Source organism: Marmota monax, unplaced genomic scaffold, assembly GCF_021218885.2.
Source record: "Marmota monax isolate L192 unplaced genomic scaffold, Marmota_monax_Labrador192_F-V1.1 WCK01_AAM20220418_F8-fsc00195, whole genome shotgun sequence".
Lineage (NCBI taxonomy): Eukaryota > Metazoa > Chordata > Mammalia > Rodentia > Sciuridae > Marmota > Marmota monax.
In genome coordinates, this window is record NW_026691979.1 from 2,071,501 (window position 1) to 2,088,252 (window position 16,752).

The window sequence follows — 16,752 nt, forward strand, 5'->3', positions numbered from 1 at the left end:
ACCTGAAGGGCAAATCATATCCACCTTAAGTAAGTCAACGTTGGAGGTTCACAGCCCTCAGCTAAGAGAACAAGACTCAAAAATAAAAAAGAATACGCCCCAGGGTGGGCCACCCCTTCTCATGTCCCCCTGCGTGCAGCCCTCTGAAGACCTGCACCAGAAGGGCATCTGTGCACCTGCTACAGCGAGTCCCTGAGAGTATGCGGCAGACTCGGTCTTCCAGCCGCAGCTCCAGTCCAGCTTGTGTACGGGGCAAGGACGGGTCCCTACTAAGGGCCAATCCAAGAGAGCCAGGCTGACCCTGATGACGGACCCTTTCTTCCCCACCGATTTGAGCATGTTCTTAGACCTCCTACTCCACATTACAACGAAACCCTCCTTTGCCCTGTCGGGGAGGGAAGATCAACTGCAGCGTCCCTGTGCCAGCCCTGGGGAGTGGGGTGTCGCCAGAAGAGGAGAAAACCCCCAGCTAGCCCAGATCCCTGTGGGCGGAAAACCTGCATCCCCAAGGCAATGACGCCTCTGCTCTCCTTCACAGATGCTATGAAATGCCAGCCAGCCCGGCCGCTGCGCTGACAGCACGGCTAGGAACACCACTCGGGCAGGAGCTCTGCCTGCAGCGAGCAAGGCCTTACCCTGGACCACAGTCCAGCTGGGAAGAGCTGGGCTTCGGGCTGAGGGTGGACCTGAGACCCTGCGCCTGAGGACTGTCCTCCATTTGCACAAACTAGGAAGGGCCACTGCAAATGCAGGGTAATTTTAGACGCTGTGCTTCACTTGGAACAAATTAATTCCAATGGCCAAGTCTCCAGGGTAAAAAGCCACCAATGTCTGGAAACGAGGAAAGTCCTTCTAATCCAACCACCAACAGGCAAGAAATAGTAAAATGGCTCTTACACAAGTCTGGATGAAATTAGATCTTGTAAAAGTTTTACATGGAAAAGGGCAGAAATAAACATTTTAATTCCTAGAACTTCGTATCTTTCCCCAGAGTCATCAGCTCCCATCAGAGAAAGGCTCTGTGTCTGTGGCCATCACCTGGGCACGCTGGGACTGACACTCTTCTGAGCTGCTCAAATCTGAACTTCACACGACTGTGGGCGCCAATTGTAGGTGAACTTACAGTACAAATAAAGAACCTTACCCACAGGAAGCCACGCGCCGCAGGGGATGGACCGGGTTGACCTTCGTGATTGAGGTCAGGCTCAGGATTATAAGCAGCACACTCGATCTAAAAACACCAAATCACAGCAAGCACTCGTCAGGGGGACTGCAGCTTGTGATTACATCTTAACACCACCACAGACTCAGGGTCCTGCCTCTCAGAGCAGAACAGCAGGGGCAGGCGACTGAGGCCCAGCCCTCCCTCCTCACCCAGGGAGACTGGGTGTCCCAGCCTCTCCCCTGCAGACAGCCCAGCGCAGCCTCCATGCTTGACATCTGCTCAGGCACTTGTGATACTGACGCAATGTCACCACCACACGTCCTGGTCGACACATGAAGTGTCCCCCAAGGCTCACGTGAGACAGTGCAGGAACGTTCAAAAGTGAAGGAGGGAAGCCTGACCCTACTGGGCACTAATCCCCTGACAGGGGACAGCTGGGTGGCAGCTGCAGGCAGGTGGGCAGTAGCAGGTGGGTCCTTGGGGACAGAGCTCTCTGCTCCCTGCAGCCGTGTCCGGAGCTGCTTTCGTTGGACACACCCTCCTGCCATGGGCTCTGCCTCAGCTGACCACAGCCTGGACCCATGAGACCTCCTCTAGGCCTCTGGGCACGGCGGTCAGGGGCTGACAGCACACCGCGTGAATGCTTTTTCTGTTCTACTCTTCAGGGAACAAAGACAAGGAGATAGATCTGTCCACAGGGTGCAGATGCAGCTTTGTTCCGAAACATATTCCCGGCTGGTCAGCAGGACCCCTGCTGAGGGAGCCCAGCAGACCCAGGCCACTGTCAGCCCTGTGCTCACATTTTAGAAGTGAACCCCTGAGCGCTCAGGCCAAGCGTGGCCGGGGACCAGCCAGGGGAAAGGGAATGGCAGGTCAGGAGTCCCCAGCGCTCAGGAACACGGCCTGCCCGAGCCAAGGAAGTGGAACCTGACGAGTGCTCGCGGGCTTCACTGGGCACCAGGCCGGCCTGGCACCAGCAGTGTGCCGTCCTGTGCCGTCCAGAGGCCCTCCCACTCCAGGGACCCGCAGGGCCACACTGGGGACAAGAGCCAAGACTCGACCTCGGCCTCAGGCCTGTCGTCTCAGACGTCTCTGACTCACCCTCGGGAGAAGCAGCAGCGGTGGCTGGCCCAGAGGACCGCCCCACCACACCCTCACAGCCATCCCAGGTACGCCCGCAGGAGAGGCAGCCAAACCAGCGCGTGTACCTTGAACTCTGGCTGCCTGGCCACCGTCACTGGCATGTGTCCCACGAGGAGAGGGTGCGTCTCCTTCTTGGTGTGACTGCCCTCATCGTCCACGCAGAACCAGCCCAGGTGGTTCTCCTCCTCTGCGTTACATTCAGAGAGTGGCGCTCAGTCCCAGGAGCTGCCACGCGACACCCCAGTTCTGCTGCTCAGGAGCCTGAGCCACCAGCATTGCTCGGGGTGGCAGCACCTCCCCTTCCTAAAGCGGGCACAGCACTCGGGGTCCCAGAGAGCGAGAGCCCCGGCCCCGCCTGCTGAATGCCCACGCGCTCTCCCTCAGGCTGCCTCCTTCACCCTTCATGTTCAAAGTCCCCTGGAGGGCCGCCGTCACACACCAGGGATGTGGTGGGGCTGACACTGCGGGTGAAGGAGGACGGTACCAGGAAGACACGTTTGCAGCTAAGGTCCGTCCTGGCTTTGAAGAACCATCTCAAAGATCTTCACGTCCACTCCCCCCCTCAGAGTGGCCGTCTCCCATGTGTGGTCACTCTGAGCCCAACCTGGCACACCGCCACCTCAGGAGAAAGGGAGCAGTGGGCCGTCTGCCCTGGGTACAGCCCCACCACGGCAGGAAGCCCCTGCCTCCTGCCCCCCAACTCCCCAGGGGATGAGTGTCCACCTGCAGACCCCAGGTGTCCCTTCTGTTTGGTTCCGTGGTGTCTCTGACAGTCTGATCTGGAGGAGCGTCTCACACACATCTACACCCCAGTGTCTGCACAGCAGGTCTGTGTGGTGAGCCACATGAGTGGCCAAGGGACAGAGGAACCAGAAAATAGTCATCAAGCCACGCAGATCCACGGCAGGCCCTCAGGATTCATGTGTCGCCACAGGGGACAGCAGGCAGGCAGAAGAGCCCGGGCGGCGCCTGCTCCTGGGAGATGCCCACACCAGGCCGGCGCTCTGACCATGGCCTCAGACACTGGGCCACCTCATGCTCAAAAGCCGAGCGCCAGGAGTCCGGTTCCAAGGGCAGCGGAGCCTCCTTCCTGCAACCCCTAAATTATCACACACACACTTAAAGATCACACGTCTGGAAACACTCCTCCAGGCCAATGGGGGACTATCACCAAGTCTCTCTTTCTGATTTTACCCTCTGAGACTGGGAGTTCGGCATAGAAAGGTCCACAGCGGACAACCAGCGGGATGCGTGGCTTTCTCAGCACACCCAGGTCAGCTTCGGTGAGCCACATCTTACCCAGGGCGAGCTTGGCCATCTGCAAGTTGTTGACCCAGGACTCTTTGATGGCAGGTGTGAAGGTGTTGAACACAGCCGTGAAGAAAGTGGGCCGCCCAGACCTGCCAGGAGCAACAGACGCACACTCTACAGAAGGCACGCCACACGCCCGTCTCCACCAGGCACCAGCCAAGAGCACCCACCCGGGGACAGAGACCCACCCCGCCCAGGAGGGCTCTCTGACGTCACTGACTTGTCCTGCTTCCCCGGGAGCTGTAGCTGAATTCTGCAGCGGTCAGCAGCTCTGATTTCTTCTTCTTTCTTCAGAATCAGTCTTTGTAAACCTGATGTCCAATCATGGGCTACGGACTGGTTTAAGTTCTACAGAGGGAACCCAGAAGCACATTTATTTTAAAAGAGTTTAAAAAACATGGAGGAGGAGGAGGAAAAGCCAAGTTGCAACACAGAACATTCAGGGAAGCCCAAAGCGCCCCACCTGAGCAGGACATTCAGAGTGGACCAGCGTGCACGGCGAGGCATCTCCAGCAGACCTGACCTTGGTGCACTGCTAGATGCACACGAGCTACACCGGAGCCCGGCCACCCAACCAAGGGAAAGGCACAACAGGCCACGCGGTGAGTCAAGCGCGCAGTCCCCGTGGCAGACCTGCAGACACCCACACCCCCGACAGAGCTCCAGTGCGCCCCACCTACCTGATAGCTCCCTTTAAGGTTTCCTATCAGCTGAGCAATCTGGCCCACGACATTCAGGTCGTGCAGCAGGTTTTGCAGATCTTGATACAGCTGTCCTGGCCCCATGTAAACTTTGTCTACAAAGCAAGCAAGAAAAAGAGGGTCGGTCGAACAGCTCGTTACTGCAGTGCTGGAAAGAAACACGGGTAAATTCTATTTATTATTTTAAGTTGGAGGTTAATCTTGAATTTTTTAAAAGTGGGCATCTTCAAGAATTTATTATTTTTTTAATCTCTTTTAAATTCTTACTTTGAAATATTTTAGACTTATAGAAGAGAATGGCACGATGAGTCCCCCCAAGTGCCCCTCGCCCACCTTCCCTGGGGTGGAAACTAGGCACACACACCACTGCCAACGGATCCCCCTGTTCAAATGTCACTGGTTTCCCAAGAGCACCATCCCCTGTCTGGGAGCCACCTCAGGCTCCTGCACCACGAGGTTGTCACGATCAAGGAGCGTGACCTGCCTCTGTGGAGGACACTGTGGGTTATTTTACAGGATGTCTCACGCTTTGGTTTGACTGGTGTTTTGTCACTTCCAATATTTTAAATCTGAACCAAATTTCTAGTATCTGGGGCCAACCCACCCCAGAGAATCCCCTGTGATACTCCCTGAAGTGAGGGAGAGGAGGAAACAGAACATTCAGGGAGGCCATGGTTCTTCTGTGCTGACTGGTAGTGGGCTGTGTGTGTCCACTCCACTTACTGAGGCTGGGTGGGCTGCAGTGCTACTCCGACTCTGTGGCACTGAGTCCCACAGCAGCCTGTGGGCAGAGCAGGCCCCGTTCCCCAGGCCAGCTGAAACTGCCCAAGGCCACAAATGTACAACAGGAAGGACTGGAACTCAGAACAACATTCAAGGCCCATGCGTAGACCAAGGGGTGGTGACATCAGTCTTCTCTACGTCCACGTAAATCGACTGTGTTAGCTCACACTGCTACCCAGGGAAGGAGCCAGACTCAAATCCAGGCAGAAGGGATTCGTGTGGCTGAGAGGGGAGCGGTGCCTTGGTGCCTGGGTCCCCAGGGTGCTGCCTGGACATAGTCCTATGCAAAAGGACACAGCTGGGTTGGAGGCTTTACCATGGACGCCTTGACATTTGTAATGGTTTCCAAAAAGGGTCCCGATGTTCAACCAGCCTGGGCGCCTGCACATGCTCCCCATCCTACAGCACGTCAGATTCACAGTGTACGTGAGGGCCAATGAGATCTACGGACGTCCACCATAAACATTTCGTATGCCCCTGGACATGGCTCCCCGTCCTACAGCACGTCAATGCACACAGTGTGTACGTGAGGGCCAACGAGATGGGTTCATGTCCACCATACACACTTCATAGTCACCTGTATCTAACTGCATCACTGCTTACATGGGAGGAGGCTGCAGTCCTCACTTTGTGGGCACTTAGGTTAAGGGTGTGACTACAGGGGTTTATCCACAGGGTAGGCCTGGTTTTCAAGATGAAATCTCATGTTAGTTGCCTCTAAAGTATTATGAAGCTTCATAAAAAAGGGGACAAATCTATCCCTGTGACTTTATACAAGTACTAACTTTTTAACAATCTTCCCTTACAGAATGCTTATAAATATTTTATATTATCACATATATTTCCTTTCATTTATGAACTTTTGATAAACTCTATGAACATAACTACAATACATTGATAAAGTAAATTAATAAAGCTACATTAACTTTATTAACTTTCTAACATCTACTTTATGTTACCTTTACAATTATCACTCAATAAAACTGACCCTTTTACATGTGGTGTCCAGCTCTAGGAGCGTTAGCACATGTGCGGCTGTGTGTGGCACCCTGGGTCAGCCCAGGGAACAGCTCCACCAGGAGCCGCCGCCCACGGGCCCGTTCCAAGGCCACGTGTTGTTTGACGTTTCCCGCCTCGTCTTCTGCCCCACCCAGTGCACTTACACTGGCACAGTATTTAGTTGGTGCACCCTGGGTTCTGGAGGACAGCGTCTCCCACCCCCTGGGCAGGAAGGCACAGGCAGACCTCACCCTGCGCCCATCTGCACAGGGCTCCGTGCTGCATGGCTACCTGCTCTCACCCCTCCTGCTCCGCCTCCGAGCGTGAGGTCAGCTAGAAGGGAAGCGTCTTCTTGGCAACTGTGTCTGGGGGGCGGTCAGGAGTCCAGCATTTGTGCTGGATTTGCAGACGTTTCCTTCTCCCACCAAACGTCTCTGTGAGAAGCCACATGTTGGAAGGGAACACATGTCAGGACCAGACTCGCTCAGCGCAGGCCAGGGGCCGGCCACTCTCTCCACAGCGAGGCTCAGGCATCCATGCTCAGAACTTGCTGGAACCAACCCTCTGGCCCTGGTCTGTTTCCTCTCTGTAAAGAGGGACGAAACCACTTTTCCTGTCTGCTTCCTAGCACTGCTCTGAGGATCAAATGGACAGTGACTGTGAATCATTGTTTAACTAACACATACATCATGAATATCGTGCAAATGAGTGCCACCATGGCAGCAGGTGGGCACCCTCCCAGCAGGGGCAGGACGGCAGGGCGGGACACGGTGCAGAGGCTGTCCAAAGGTTACTTCAGTCCAGGAGAGAGCTGTTCTATTTTATGGTCAAAATTTACTGACCAATAAAAACCTGAAACTCAAGATTTTGTTAGAGCCGAAGTCCAGCACCTAGTAGTGGATTTCAAGTACTTTAAATTCTGTGAGCAGGTCTCTGGGCTTTCCTTTTCTCACGGGCACTGCCTGTTTCCATGGAAACCCCTGCAACAGCTGGGAAATTCTGGATGTGGGCTGAATGGACCCCTGTGTGAAAGGAAGCAGGGGCTATCGGGCCGTGGCAGCGCCAACACCCGCGGGACCCTCTGCAGGCGGCTTCCTCGGCCTCCTGGAGGCTCGCCAGCCTGGGACCACAGGGCCCGCGGCCAGGCTGGAGCCAGTCCACTCCCAGGCAGGGGTGGGAAGAGCACTCCTGAGCAGGATGGAGGAGCCGCCTTCCCAGCGGAGGCGGAGTGCAGGACCAGGTGCACAGGGGAGCCGCTGCTGCAGCCACCCCTCCCAGGCACTGCCCAGCAGGACAGGCACTGCTTCCCAGACCCCCAAGTACGTCGCCCCTTCCAGGACTTGGCCCCTCCTGAGTTCCACAGTCACTGTCCCTGGCACCAGCAGCGTCCGCTCCCCGGCCCCTGTCCTCCCCTACCCTCCCCAGCGCCCGCCCCTCCTGCCTGCTCCCAGGATGGCTTCCTCAGAGAGCAAGGACACGGTGCTCACCAAGGAAACACTAGCCAGGACCTGCCCTGTGGGAAGGAGCACCCCGAGGTACAAAGTGCACACCTGCTGGTGCCAGGTGTGGCTGTGAGACGCAGGGAGGGGCTGGCAGAACAGCACCGAGGGAGGAGACGGTGCTGTGAGGCCTGTCCTGTCCAGCCTCTCCTCCCAATGCCCTGGAGCAGGACAGGCAGGAGGCAGAACGGCGACTCCCAGCGGGGAACAGTCCCTGGAGACATCCTGTCTGGAAGCCACCCCTGCTCCCACAGGCAGGGCAGGAAAAGCGGTCCCAGAAGCCTGAGAGCAAAGCCAGGGGACATTCCGAGATGACTTTCCCACAGTGGCCGAGGCTCAGTCTTCTAACGTGAACATCCACTTTCTAGGTCATCCAGGCCAGCCAGATGCCTGCTGACGGGAGGACGTGCTTCCAGGGCCACAGGACCACCAGGAGTCCCTGCTGGGGCAGAGGTGCCCTGTGTGAGCAGGGGTGGAGCATAAGGGCCACCCAGGGAACTGCCCAAGTCACAGGAGCGTCATGGAGGTCACTCACACCATGGGACCTCCCTGAGGCTGTCATGGTTTGGATGTGAGGTGCCCCCAAAGCTCGCAGGTGAGGCAATGCAAGACGGTTCACAGGAGAAAGCACCGGGCTGTGAGAGCCCCACCCAGTCAGGGATTCGGTCCCTGGTGGGACTAGCTGGTGACGGAGGAGGTGTGGTGTGGCTGTGGGTGGAGAGTTCGTGCCCGTGAGTGGAGTCTGCTTCCTGACCATCATGGGAGCTGCCCTCCACCACACTCTTCCTCCACAGTCTTCAGCCTCTTTTGAGCCCCGTGGAATGGAGTCTGCTGTCTACGGATTGACACCTCTGAAACCGTGAATCCCTCAATAAACTTTTCCTCCCCTGAAACTGTCACGGCCGATCTTTTAGGCACACAGCGAAACAGCTGACTAAAACAGGGGAATGGTCGACAGTGAGGGATCCTCCCTGCAGCCACACACCCCGCTACGGAGGACGACCGCCCGCTGACACCGGCTTCCTGACCACACCCGCGTGAGGTCCAGTTGTTCACGGGACACGGAAAGCCCCCACTGAGGCTGGCCCCTCCTCACCGAGGTCAGGTCCCCTCCCTAAGACTCCCTCAAAGCACACGGCTCCTGGGAAGAGGAGCCCGGCTCAGGCCCCGTCTCTCCTCACAGGTGCAGCCCGCAGGGTGACTGGGCTGGGCGACTGCACGCCCCGACACAGGGCCCGCAAGGCCTGCAGCGGCCTGCCCAGGTTTCCATCAAGCCCAGCCTCAGCCACCCGTCCCTGGTGAGGACAGTCACAGGTCTCTAGTGGCAGCAGAGCAAGGCACACTGCTGTGCGGGGCAGGCGCCGCGGTCAGACGCTGGAGTCTCTGCAGTTAGGCAAGGGGGGAAACCAAGGCCCCCCAGCCCTGGGCGGTCTCGGGAGAACGGCCTGGGTCCCCACACACTGAGCCCCTTCCCTCCTGCCGTGGAAGGGCCAGGGCCGAGTTTCGTGATGAAGCCCCTCCAGCTGCGCCCTGCCTCCGCCCTGCTGGTGCATGTCCTGTCCAGGGCGTGTGCTCCTCTGGTGGGCTCTCGGGTTTATCCCCTCCACGCGCTGCGCCCCGACAGGTTTCTGTATCTCCTGGAAGTTTTCAGGGTCTCTCCGGTGGCACCTCCCAAGGCAGCACAAGTCCACCTCTTCCAGCCTGGGGTTAGTGACCCCAATCTCCCGGTCCCCCACAGATCCCATCACACTGCAGAAGTGGTTCCACGCCTAGTCTTTTAAGAAACCTCCATACGGATTTCCATACGATCTCAGCTGCTGAGAGCCATAGCCAAGTAGGAATGACGCATGGCATTTTGGTTTGAAAGGTGACCCTGCTCCGGGATTAGGGCGGCTCCTGCGCCCCTCCTTTGGAGTTCCCGTGGAGTTCTGGGGGGGGGGGTGTTTTGAGGTGGAGGGAGTGGATTTCCCCAGAACATGCGTGTAGAGTGCGGTGAGAGTTCGGGAATAAAGACCTGCTGTTTGCATCTACAAGTTTTTGTGCCCGGCCAGACTGTGGCACTCAGCAATAGTGCAAAAGTGTTCCTTTTCATCCACGTCCTCTCCAGCCTGACCACTGTCTGTGTCTAGATGACTCTGTTCTGACTGCGAGGGAGGAAATCTCTGGGTGGCTCTGATTTGCATTTCCCTAATTCCTAATGATGCTGAACATTTTTTCATGTATTTGTTGGCCTTTTGTATTTCTTCTTTTAAGAAGTGTCTGTTTAGTTCATTTGCCTGTTTACTAATTGAGTTATTTGGGTTTTTTGATGTTAGATTTTTGAGTTCTTTATATATTCTGGCTATTAATCTTCTGTTGGAAAAGTAGGTAGCAGAAATTCTCCCCCATTCTGTGGTTCTCTCTTCACATTCCTAACTGTTTCCTTGCTCTTCAGAAGCATTTTTTTTTTTCAGAATACTGATTTACTTTGGTAGCAAATGGTTGTTCTTTGAAGACTAATGAAGGTAGACAAGACCCATTAAGGTGTGTGGGCTATTTCAAATACTCGATACTTCACATAAAAATTAAAAAAGAAATAAAAACATTTTTAAGAGCTAAGCGTTTGTATCCACTGATAGCAATGCCAATACCTAGTATATGATGACTTGAAACAAAACAAATGCCCATAAGGAAAAAAAGCTGTATTTTAATTTTATCTAAATTTATTATCAGTCAATAGTCCAGTAACATTTTCCTCTCAGTACAATACTCCCTTCTCTCTATAAGGCTGTTCCTGGGAGCCAGACAGTTTAGGTAATGAGGGAGTTAAGTTAGGAGAGTAACTGCTTGCAGTTTTAAAAAGATAGTAACTTTTGTTTCCCTCTTAATGTGCTAATAGTTGTGCCTAAAAAAAATATGCAATTCTTAAAAAGGTACCATTTCTGATTTCTTTATTATCTGTAACCTTTGGAAACTAATCACATGAAACTACAAAATTAGCAAATGTCTTGAAATCTGTATATAAAACATAAATTACTTCTAATTTCAAACTCTCATTTATGAGTGTACCACTCAATCTTAAGAAACAAAACAAAACAAAAACAAAAACGAAAAAGGAAAAAAAGCGGCTCCAAAGATAGTCTTATACCATTCTTTAAAAAAGGAAACTGTTCCTTTTAACTTTACACCCACCCCATACCCCAATTTCAAAACACATCATTTAATTGTCTTGGTCATGAACATTTCCAAGATGAGATTTTATATTTCGTTCCCACAGCTTCTGGTTATCAGAAAACCCATGCTTTCCTTTATTGAAAGAGTTTGGTCCAGCTGAGGTTGGTGTATCCCTTCCAATATTCTTCATCCTCATCTTTGCTTCTGGAGGCATTTCCTCTGGTTCACTATCTTCATCTTCATGAAAAGCTGCTGCTACTGAAAGGGTTTTTGGAGCAAGAGCTGGAACAGTTTCTTCAGGCTTACCTGATCCAAGTTTGATGGATACGGCTGATGCTTTCTTAGTTGTCTGACTACCTATGGCAAATCCAAACTCGGAGATCTTTGTAGGCTTTGTTGAGAGGTCTGCAGCTTCTTCTTCAGCTGATCGCTTCTCAGCGCTGCGACTGGAACGTTCCCCTCCATTACTGGAAGACACAGTCTTAGTTTTCACAGGTTTTTCTGCTTCTTCTTCAGGTCCTCCGGCGGCTCCAACTCGCTGCGGCTTTTCAGGCTTCTCCTCTCCCGCCTTCCCGTCCGCCTCTTGAGAAGCATTTTAATTTGATGGTTAGTTTAATTATTAACTCTTGGTATCATTACCTGAGCTTAGGGTCCTATTTGGAAAGCCAGTGCATTGTCCTCTAGGAGTCACACAGTTTCTGGTCTAATTCTGAGGTCTTTGGTCCGCTGTGACTGTGGTACAGGGTGAGAGGGACCTACTCCCTCTTCTACACATGGATGACAGTTGTCCTGGCACCGTTTGTTAGAGAGCCGTCTTTTCTCCAGGGTGTGTGTTTGGCAGCTTTGTCAAGGACCAGATGTGTGGGTCTGTCTGTCTTCTATTTTGTGCTGTTGGTCCAGGGGTCTGTTTTTACACCTGACCATGCAGTTTTGTGACTATGATTTTCTACTATGATCTAAGGTCAGAAACTGTGAGCCCTCCAGCATTCTTTTTTGGCTTAGAATGGCTTTGGCTATTCTGGGTCTTTTATTCCTCTCCACGAACTTGAGAGCTGTCTTTCCTAGTTCTGTGGAGAACTAGAAAATGTCACTGGTATGTGCATGGGTTTGCACTGAGTCTGCCTATGACTTGGTGGGAGGCCATTTTAACAACATTGACCCTGCCTGTCCAGGAACACGAATCCGCTCTAGCCGTCTTGTGGTGGAGCTTTGGGATCTCTTAAGTGTATGACCTTATCTTCTCAAACAGTGATACGGCGCCTTCCTCCTCTCCCACTCTTCATCCCTTTTCCTCTCTTGCCTCCTCTCTGGTGGAATTTCTAGCACTCCACTAAACAGCCGTGGTGAGAGTGGACACCTCGTCTTGTTCCAGGCTAGAAAGGAAGTGCTCTCCGTTTTCCCATTCACTACGAGGCTGGCTTTGGGTCTTCACACATCACCTTCATGATGCTGAGGCAGGTTCCTCTGTCCTAGTCTCTTCAGTGTTGTTTGTTTTTTTAATCGTGAACGTGTGCTGAATTTTGACAAAGGCCACATATAGTGAAATGACTAAGTAATCTTCGCCCTTAATTCTACTATGCTGCACTCTCATTTTTAAGGCTTATATAACTAACCACAGAATGATAGGAAAGTCACAAAACGAAATGATCAATATTTGCACAGGCAAATGAGTGTTCCCCTTAAAATATGCTTAAAGTGCACTATTCTTCTTCTTCTTCCACCATTTCAGGGCCATCTGGCTCGGAAGGTTTAAAGACTGGTGGACGGTCTCCACAGCCATGCTCCAGGAACCTGGCTTGGTGGAGAGGCCCCAGAGGAGCAAGGTTAGCATTCCTCTTCCCGCACAGGACTCCCACTTAGCACCTGGTAAGCTGGGAGTGTTCTGTCACCTATTTATTGAAAATGAACCGGGCAGTGAAGATCCGCCTGAAGAGAACCCACCAGAGTCACGTTGCTCCTGGCAACAGGGAAAGCATCTCCTCAGAGCTCCGCCTCCCACATGGGAAGTGATGGGCACCTCCATGGAACTGCACCCTGGTTGGCTCAGAGTCTTTCTCTCCCCCATCACAGCCGCAATCCAGGAAGCAAGTGAGACCTCGTGAATCACCCAGAAAAAAATGCACCACAGTTTACAAAATAACTTCTGGAATTCAGGAAGCTTGAACCCATCCATGGGTTTCTGGAGGATCAGGGTGAGCAGCTTCAAGCCCGGGGCTAGGAGCAGAGTCCAAGGACTCAGGAGACCCGAGGCAGTCTTCCTGGGGCTGGAGGGCTGGAGCAGCTCCCGGCTGGTTCTGGGCTCCCACGGTCCTGCCCCCAGCGCGGTTGCTAGGCAGGGAGACCTACGCTCTGTCTGCAACACCAAACAACCAAGGCCTTCCCAAGCAGAATGTCCCAGAACAGAGGCATTCAAACAGGAGGACTGTCACATGAACGTGCAGTGAGAACAAGAACTCCTAACTGGCCTCTCTAGATGATTCAGAACGAGACAGTAAGGGACCAGAAGGGGAGAACAGAGCATGGACTGGAGCTGCCACCCCCAAAGGAGCAAGACCCAGGAAAGGGCTGAAGTCCTTGTGCAGACAGAGGGGGCCGACTCCAGGGCTGCAGCTGGGCATGATGCGTCCATGTTACAGCTCTGACACCCAGGACCCCTCGCCTCCTGACCAGCCGCAGTCCCCCCCCATTCTGTGTGAATCTGGACAGACCAGGATCCCAGCACTCGCTCTGCCGGCAAACGTGTTGGCCCCCGACTGCATCCCCAGACGTAGGGCGGCAGGACACTCTGAGGTCTGAAGAAGCCCCACAGGGTCGTGAGCTGAGTCCCACCTCACAGGCCACACAGAAGCAACAAATTTCAACTGATTTGTTAAGACTTTTAAAATTTGGCCAAAAGGGGCATGAAGAGTTCCTAACATCATTCCCACAGGGAAACTGGTTGCTAAGCAGTGAGACCTACGCAAGACCAAGACCACAGGGGCACGCACGCACCGTCAGGGTGCTGCCAGCAGGTGGGCAGGAAAGGGGGCCTGCGCCCCGCTGGAGGGAAGGTGGAGCCAGGGTCCCCCGCCAGACACACACCTGAGGAGAAGGAACGGCATCTTGAGGAGACGCCCAACTCCCGAGTCCACGGCACAGCATCACGACAGCCAGGACGTGGACGACCCAGGAGTCCACTGACAGGATAACAGGCAAAGGAAAAGTGCCATTTATGCGGCATGCTGCTAAGTCCCAAAGAAGAAGGGACATGCTGCCCATGAGGAAGTGGAGAGACTCGGAGGGACCCGTGTGAGTGAAGCACCACACGCAGCAAGAGGAACCCGGCCCTCTCCCACGTGAACGTCGGGAATCGTCCAGCTCAGCCTCACCAGGAGAGCTTCCAGGGCTGAGGGACCCGGGAGGGACTTCTTCATGACGACATGGAGGGCTCCCGATGGCTCACGCCACATCCAGGGGGCACATTGAGGGCTCTACCATGTCCCGGGGGGACAGCGAGGGCTCCACCACATCCCAGGGGGACAGCGAGGGCTCCACCACGTCCCGGGGGGACAGCGAGGGCTCCACCACGTCCCGGGGGGACAGCGAGGGCTCCACCACATCCTGGGGGACAGGAGGGCTCCACCACATCCCAGGGGGACAGCGAGGGCTACCCCACACTCTACTCACACCGTGCTTGGTGGAAGGAAGGAAGACTCACGGCGACTCTGGGAATCAAATGCAAGACGGACACTTCCCAGGCCCTTCCTCCCCAGGGTTTAGAAAGACTGACTGACCAGCTGCTTTGTGCCCTTAACCCTGGTGACCTCCCCTGTTCCGAGGTCAGCACAAGTCATACCACAAAGGTGAGGAAGGAAACGGAAGGTGGGGCCGGACTGCGCTGTCTCGGATCACAGTCAGCTTGAGCTATTCAAACACAATGAGGCAAGCTCAGTTACAAACACGGGTTTTTGGCGTTTATTTTTTGGTAACCAGGACTAAACCCAAGGGCACTTAACCACCGAGCCATATCCCCTGCACTTTTCATTTTTATTTTGAGATAGGGTCTCACAAAGTTGCTTAGGGCCTCGCTTAGTTGCTGAAGCTGGCCTTGAACCTGTGATCCTCCTGCCTCAGCCTCCCAAGTCACTGGGATAACAGGCATGTACCACTGTGCCAGGCACAAACGCATTCTAAAATGTTCACAAAACAGACATGAATAACTTCGATATTTCTAAATGATTTTAAAGACTGTTGTACGGTATTTAATCTGCCCTTGAATAAATGTTAATGAGTCATGCCAATCTGAAAAAGGACCCCCCACTCTCTTCCTCCCTGGTCCCCCTTCCTCTGCTCACCACCCCTCTGTGTGCATGTCACCTGAGAGCCAGCACCTCAGGGGACTTGCAACTCTAGTAACTCTCCCAGAGCAGCCTACTAGGCAGATGACCGGCAGACGACACGAGGGGACAGCCAACCAGGCCTGGAGCCATCACTCCCACTCCCATCAACGTGCGGCCTCGCAGTGGCTCTCGGGCTCTGGAACCTGTGCACAGGGACTGAACCTGAGAGGTTAAGGCTCAGCTGACATCTCAGGGGTCTTCGCAAAGTTCTCATGCTCGGTGTTCTAATGGTTCCTCAGTCCGGGGGCAGAGGCCAACGAGTGAATAAACCTAGCCTTGCTTTAACTTTTAAAAGGAGGAAGAGGAAAGAATGACTTTGGAACTCGGGTCAAAATCCACAGCATGAACGACGTTTAGTAAGAACAACCCGACTAGGCATGATGCCGGACGTTTCCACAGCCTCTAGTCATGGCGCCATAGTTCACTTGGACAAGTTCACAGACAAGCACTAACGTCACAGAGAGACCCAGGCAGAAGAATTAAGATGCTGGCCACAGCCGGAGTGTGCACAGCGGCCACAGGAGCAGGTCTGACCTGAGACTTCCTGCTGCCTGCAATTCGTGCCCATCAGGAGATGAAGCCCCCGTGCTCACGTGCTTCATGGAAGGGCGGCCTGAGTCCCAGCTGGGGTGGCCAAGTGCACCTCCAGGTGGCCATGGCCCGCACTGCAGGAGGCTGGACTACAGGTGAGACAAGCTCAGGGGCACGGCAGAAGCCTTCTGGACAGCTGTCCCACCAGACCCACCACTGAACCCTCCGGTGAGGCACGGCGGACCCCAACCTGCAAGAACAGCAATGGTGTCACTCACGTGGCTTCGCATTAGGGACCACGGCCAGGCTCTCGGGCGCGTGTGTGGTGGGGCACCTGCCTTGGTGCCCTGTGCTGGGGCCATACTCGATCACATCTGTGTGCCCTAGAGGCACACTCCACTTCAGCAGGTACCTCTGGCTGGCTGTGGGGCGACTCTCATGGGAGGTGCTGGAAGACAAGAAGGCTTGCCTCAGGAGTGCTGTGCCCGGGGTTATCCTCAGACCTTTCACACCCCGGCACCCGCTTCCCAGGAAGCCTAAGGGCAGAGCAGGAGGCCTGGAGACGAGGCGCTCAAGACCTCGAGAGAGATCCCTGGGAGAACAGTCAAGCAGACCCGGCTCCTAGAGGTTCACAGTAACCACGTCCCTGCACTCCCCGACTCCAGCGGTTAGGCGCACAGGGAAACTTAGGAAAAGATGTGACCCCACAATCCTACTCCTATCACAGCACCGGACAGACGCAGAGAAGCATGTAAGGTAGGGGGCCAGGCAAGACCCACAGGTGGGCAGCAGGAGCAGCCAAACAGCAAGGCTATGCCACTGGCATAAATCAAATGAAAGGATCTTTACTGCAGCAGAGAGATCACCAGAATCAGAATTAGGAGAAGACCCTGAGGAGAAACAGCAAGACGGTGAGGACGGCCTGGAGCAGGGGTGAGGACGGTGAGGACCTGGGGGAAGAGGGGAAAGGATGTTGGTGAGGACCCGGGAGCAGGAGTCAGGGTGATGGTGGGGACCCAGGGAGCAGGAGTCAGGGTGATGGTGGGGACCCGGGGAGCAGGAGTAAGGATGTTGGTGAGGACCCCGGG

The 16,752-nt window shown here is 54.4% G+C and overlaps 2 protein-coding genes across 13 annotated transcripts in view; both read right to left on the bottom strand.

The window, feature by feature from the left end:
- The window catches only part of Arhgef10 (Rho guanine nucleotide exchange factor 10), a 98,218-nt gene that overhangs the window by 19,020 nt on the left and 62,446 nt on the right, over positions 1 to 16,752 (bottom strand). For all 12 annotated transcript variants that reach the window (XR_009227013.1, XM_058580182.1, XM_058580173.1 and 9 more), the window contains 6 exons: positions 15,943 to 16,112; positions 4,300 to 4,415; positions 3,840 to 3,967; positions 3,608 to 3,708; positions 2,374 to 2,495; positions 1,145 to 1,231 (listed from right to left, as the gene is read on the bottom strand). Coding sequence is in view for 11 of the 12 variants with exons in the window: in XM_058580182.1 (XP_058436165.1) it covers positions 1,145 to 1,231; positions 2,374 to 2,495; positions 3,608 to 3,708; positions 3,840 to 3,967; positions 4,300 to 4,415; positions 15,943 to 16,112 (724 nt within the window). In the remaining variant the exon portion in view is untranslated. The remainder of the gene's footprint in view (positions 1 to 1,144; positions 1,232 to 2,373; positions 2,496 to 3,607; positions 3,709 to 3,839; positions 3,968 to 4,299; positions 4,416 to 15,942; positions 16,113 to 16,752) is intronic.
- Positions 10,286 to 14,381, bottom strand: LOC124094127 (PEST proteolytic signal-containing nuclear protein-like). Its single transcript, XM_058580354.1, has 2 exons — positions 14,197 to 14,381; positions 10,286 to 11,350 (listed from the first exon to the last, which is right to left on the bottom strand). The coding sequence occupies exons 1-2, from the start codon at positions 14,379 to 14,381 to the stop codon at positions 10,801 to 10,803; spliced, it is 735 nt and encodes a 244-aa protein (XP_058436337.1). The 3' UTR covers positions 10,286 to 10,800.

Bases quoted from the DNA above. Each gene is read 5' to 3' on its own strand.
- LOC124094127 (XM_058580354.1), bottom strand. From the start codon at position 14,381: ATGTGGTGGAGCCCTCCTGTCCCCCAGGATGTGGTGGAGCCCTCGCTG. The intron at 11,351-14,196 runs GTGAGCCATCGG...ACCATCAAATTA, and splicing joins ATGTGCCCCCTGGATGTGGC to AAATGCTTCTCAAGAGGCGG.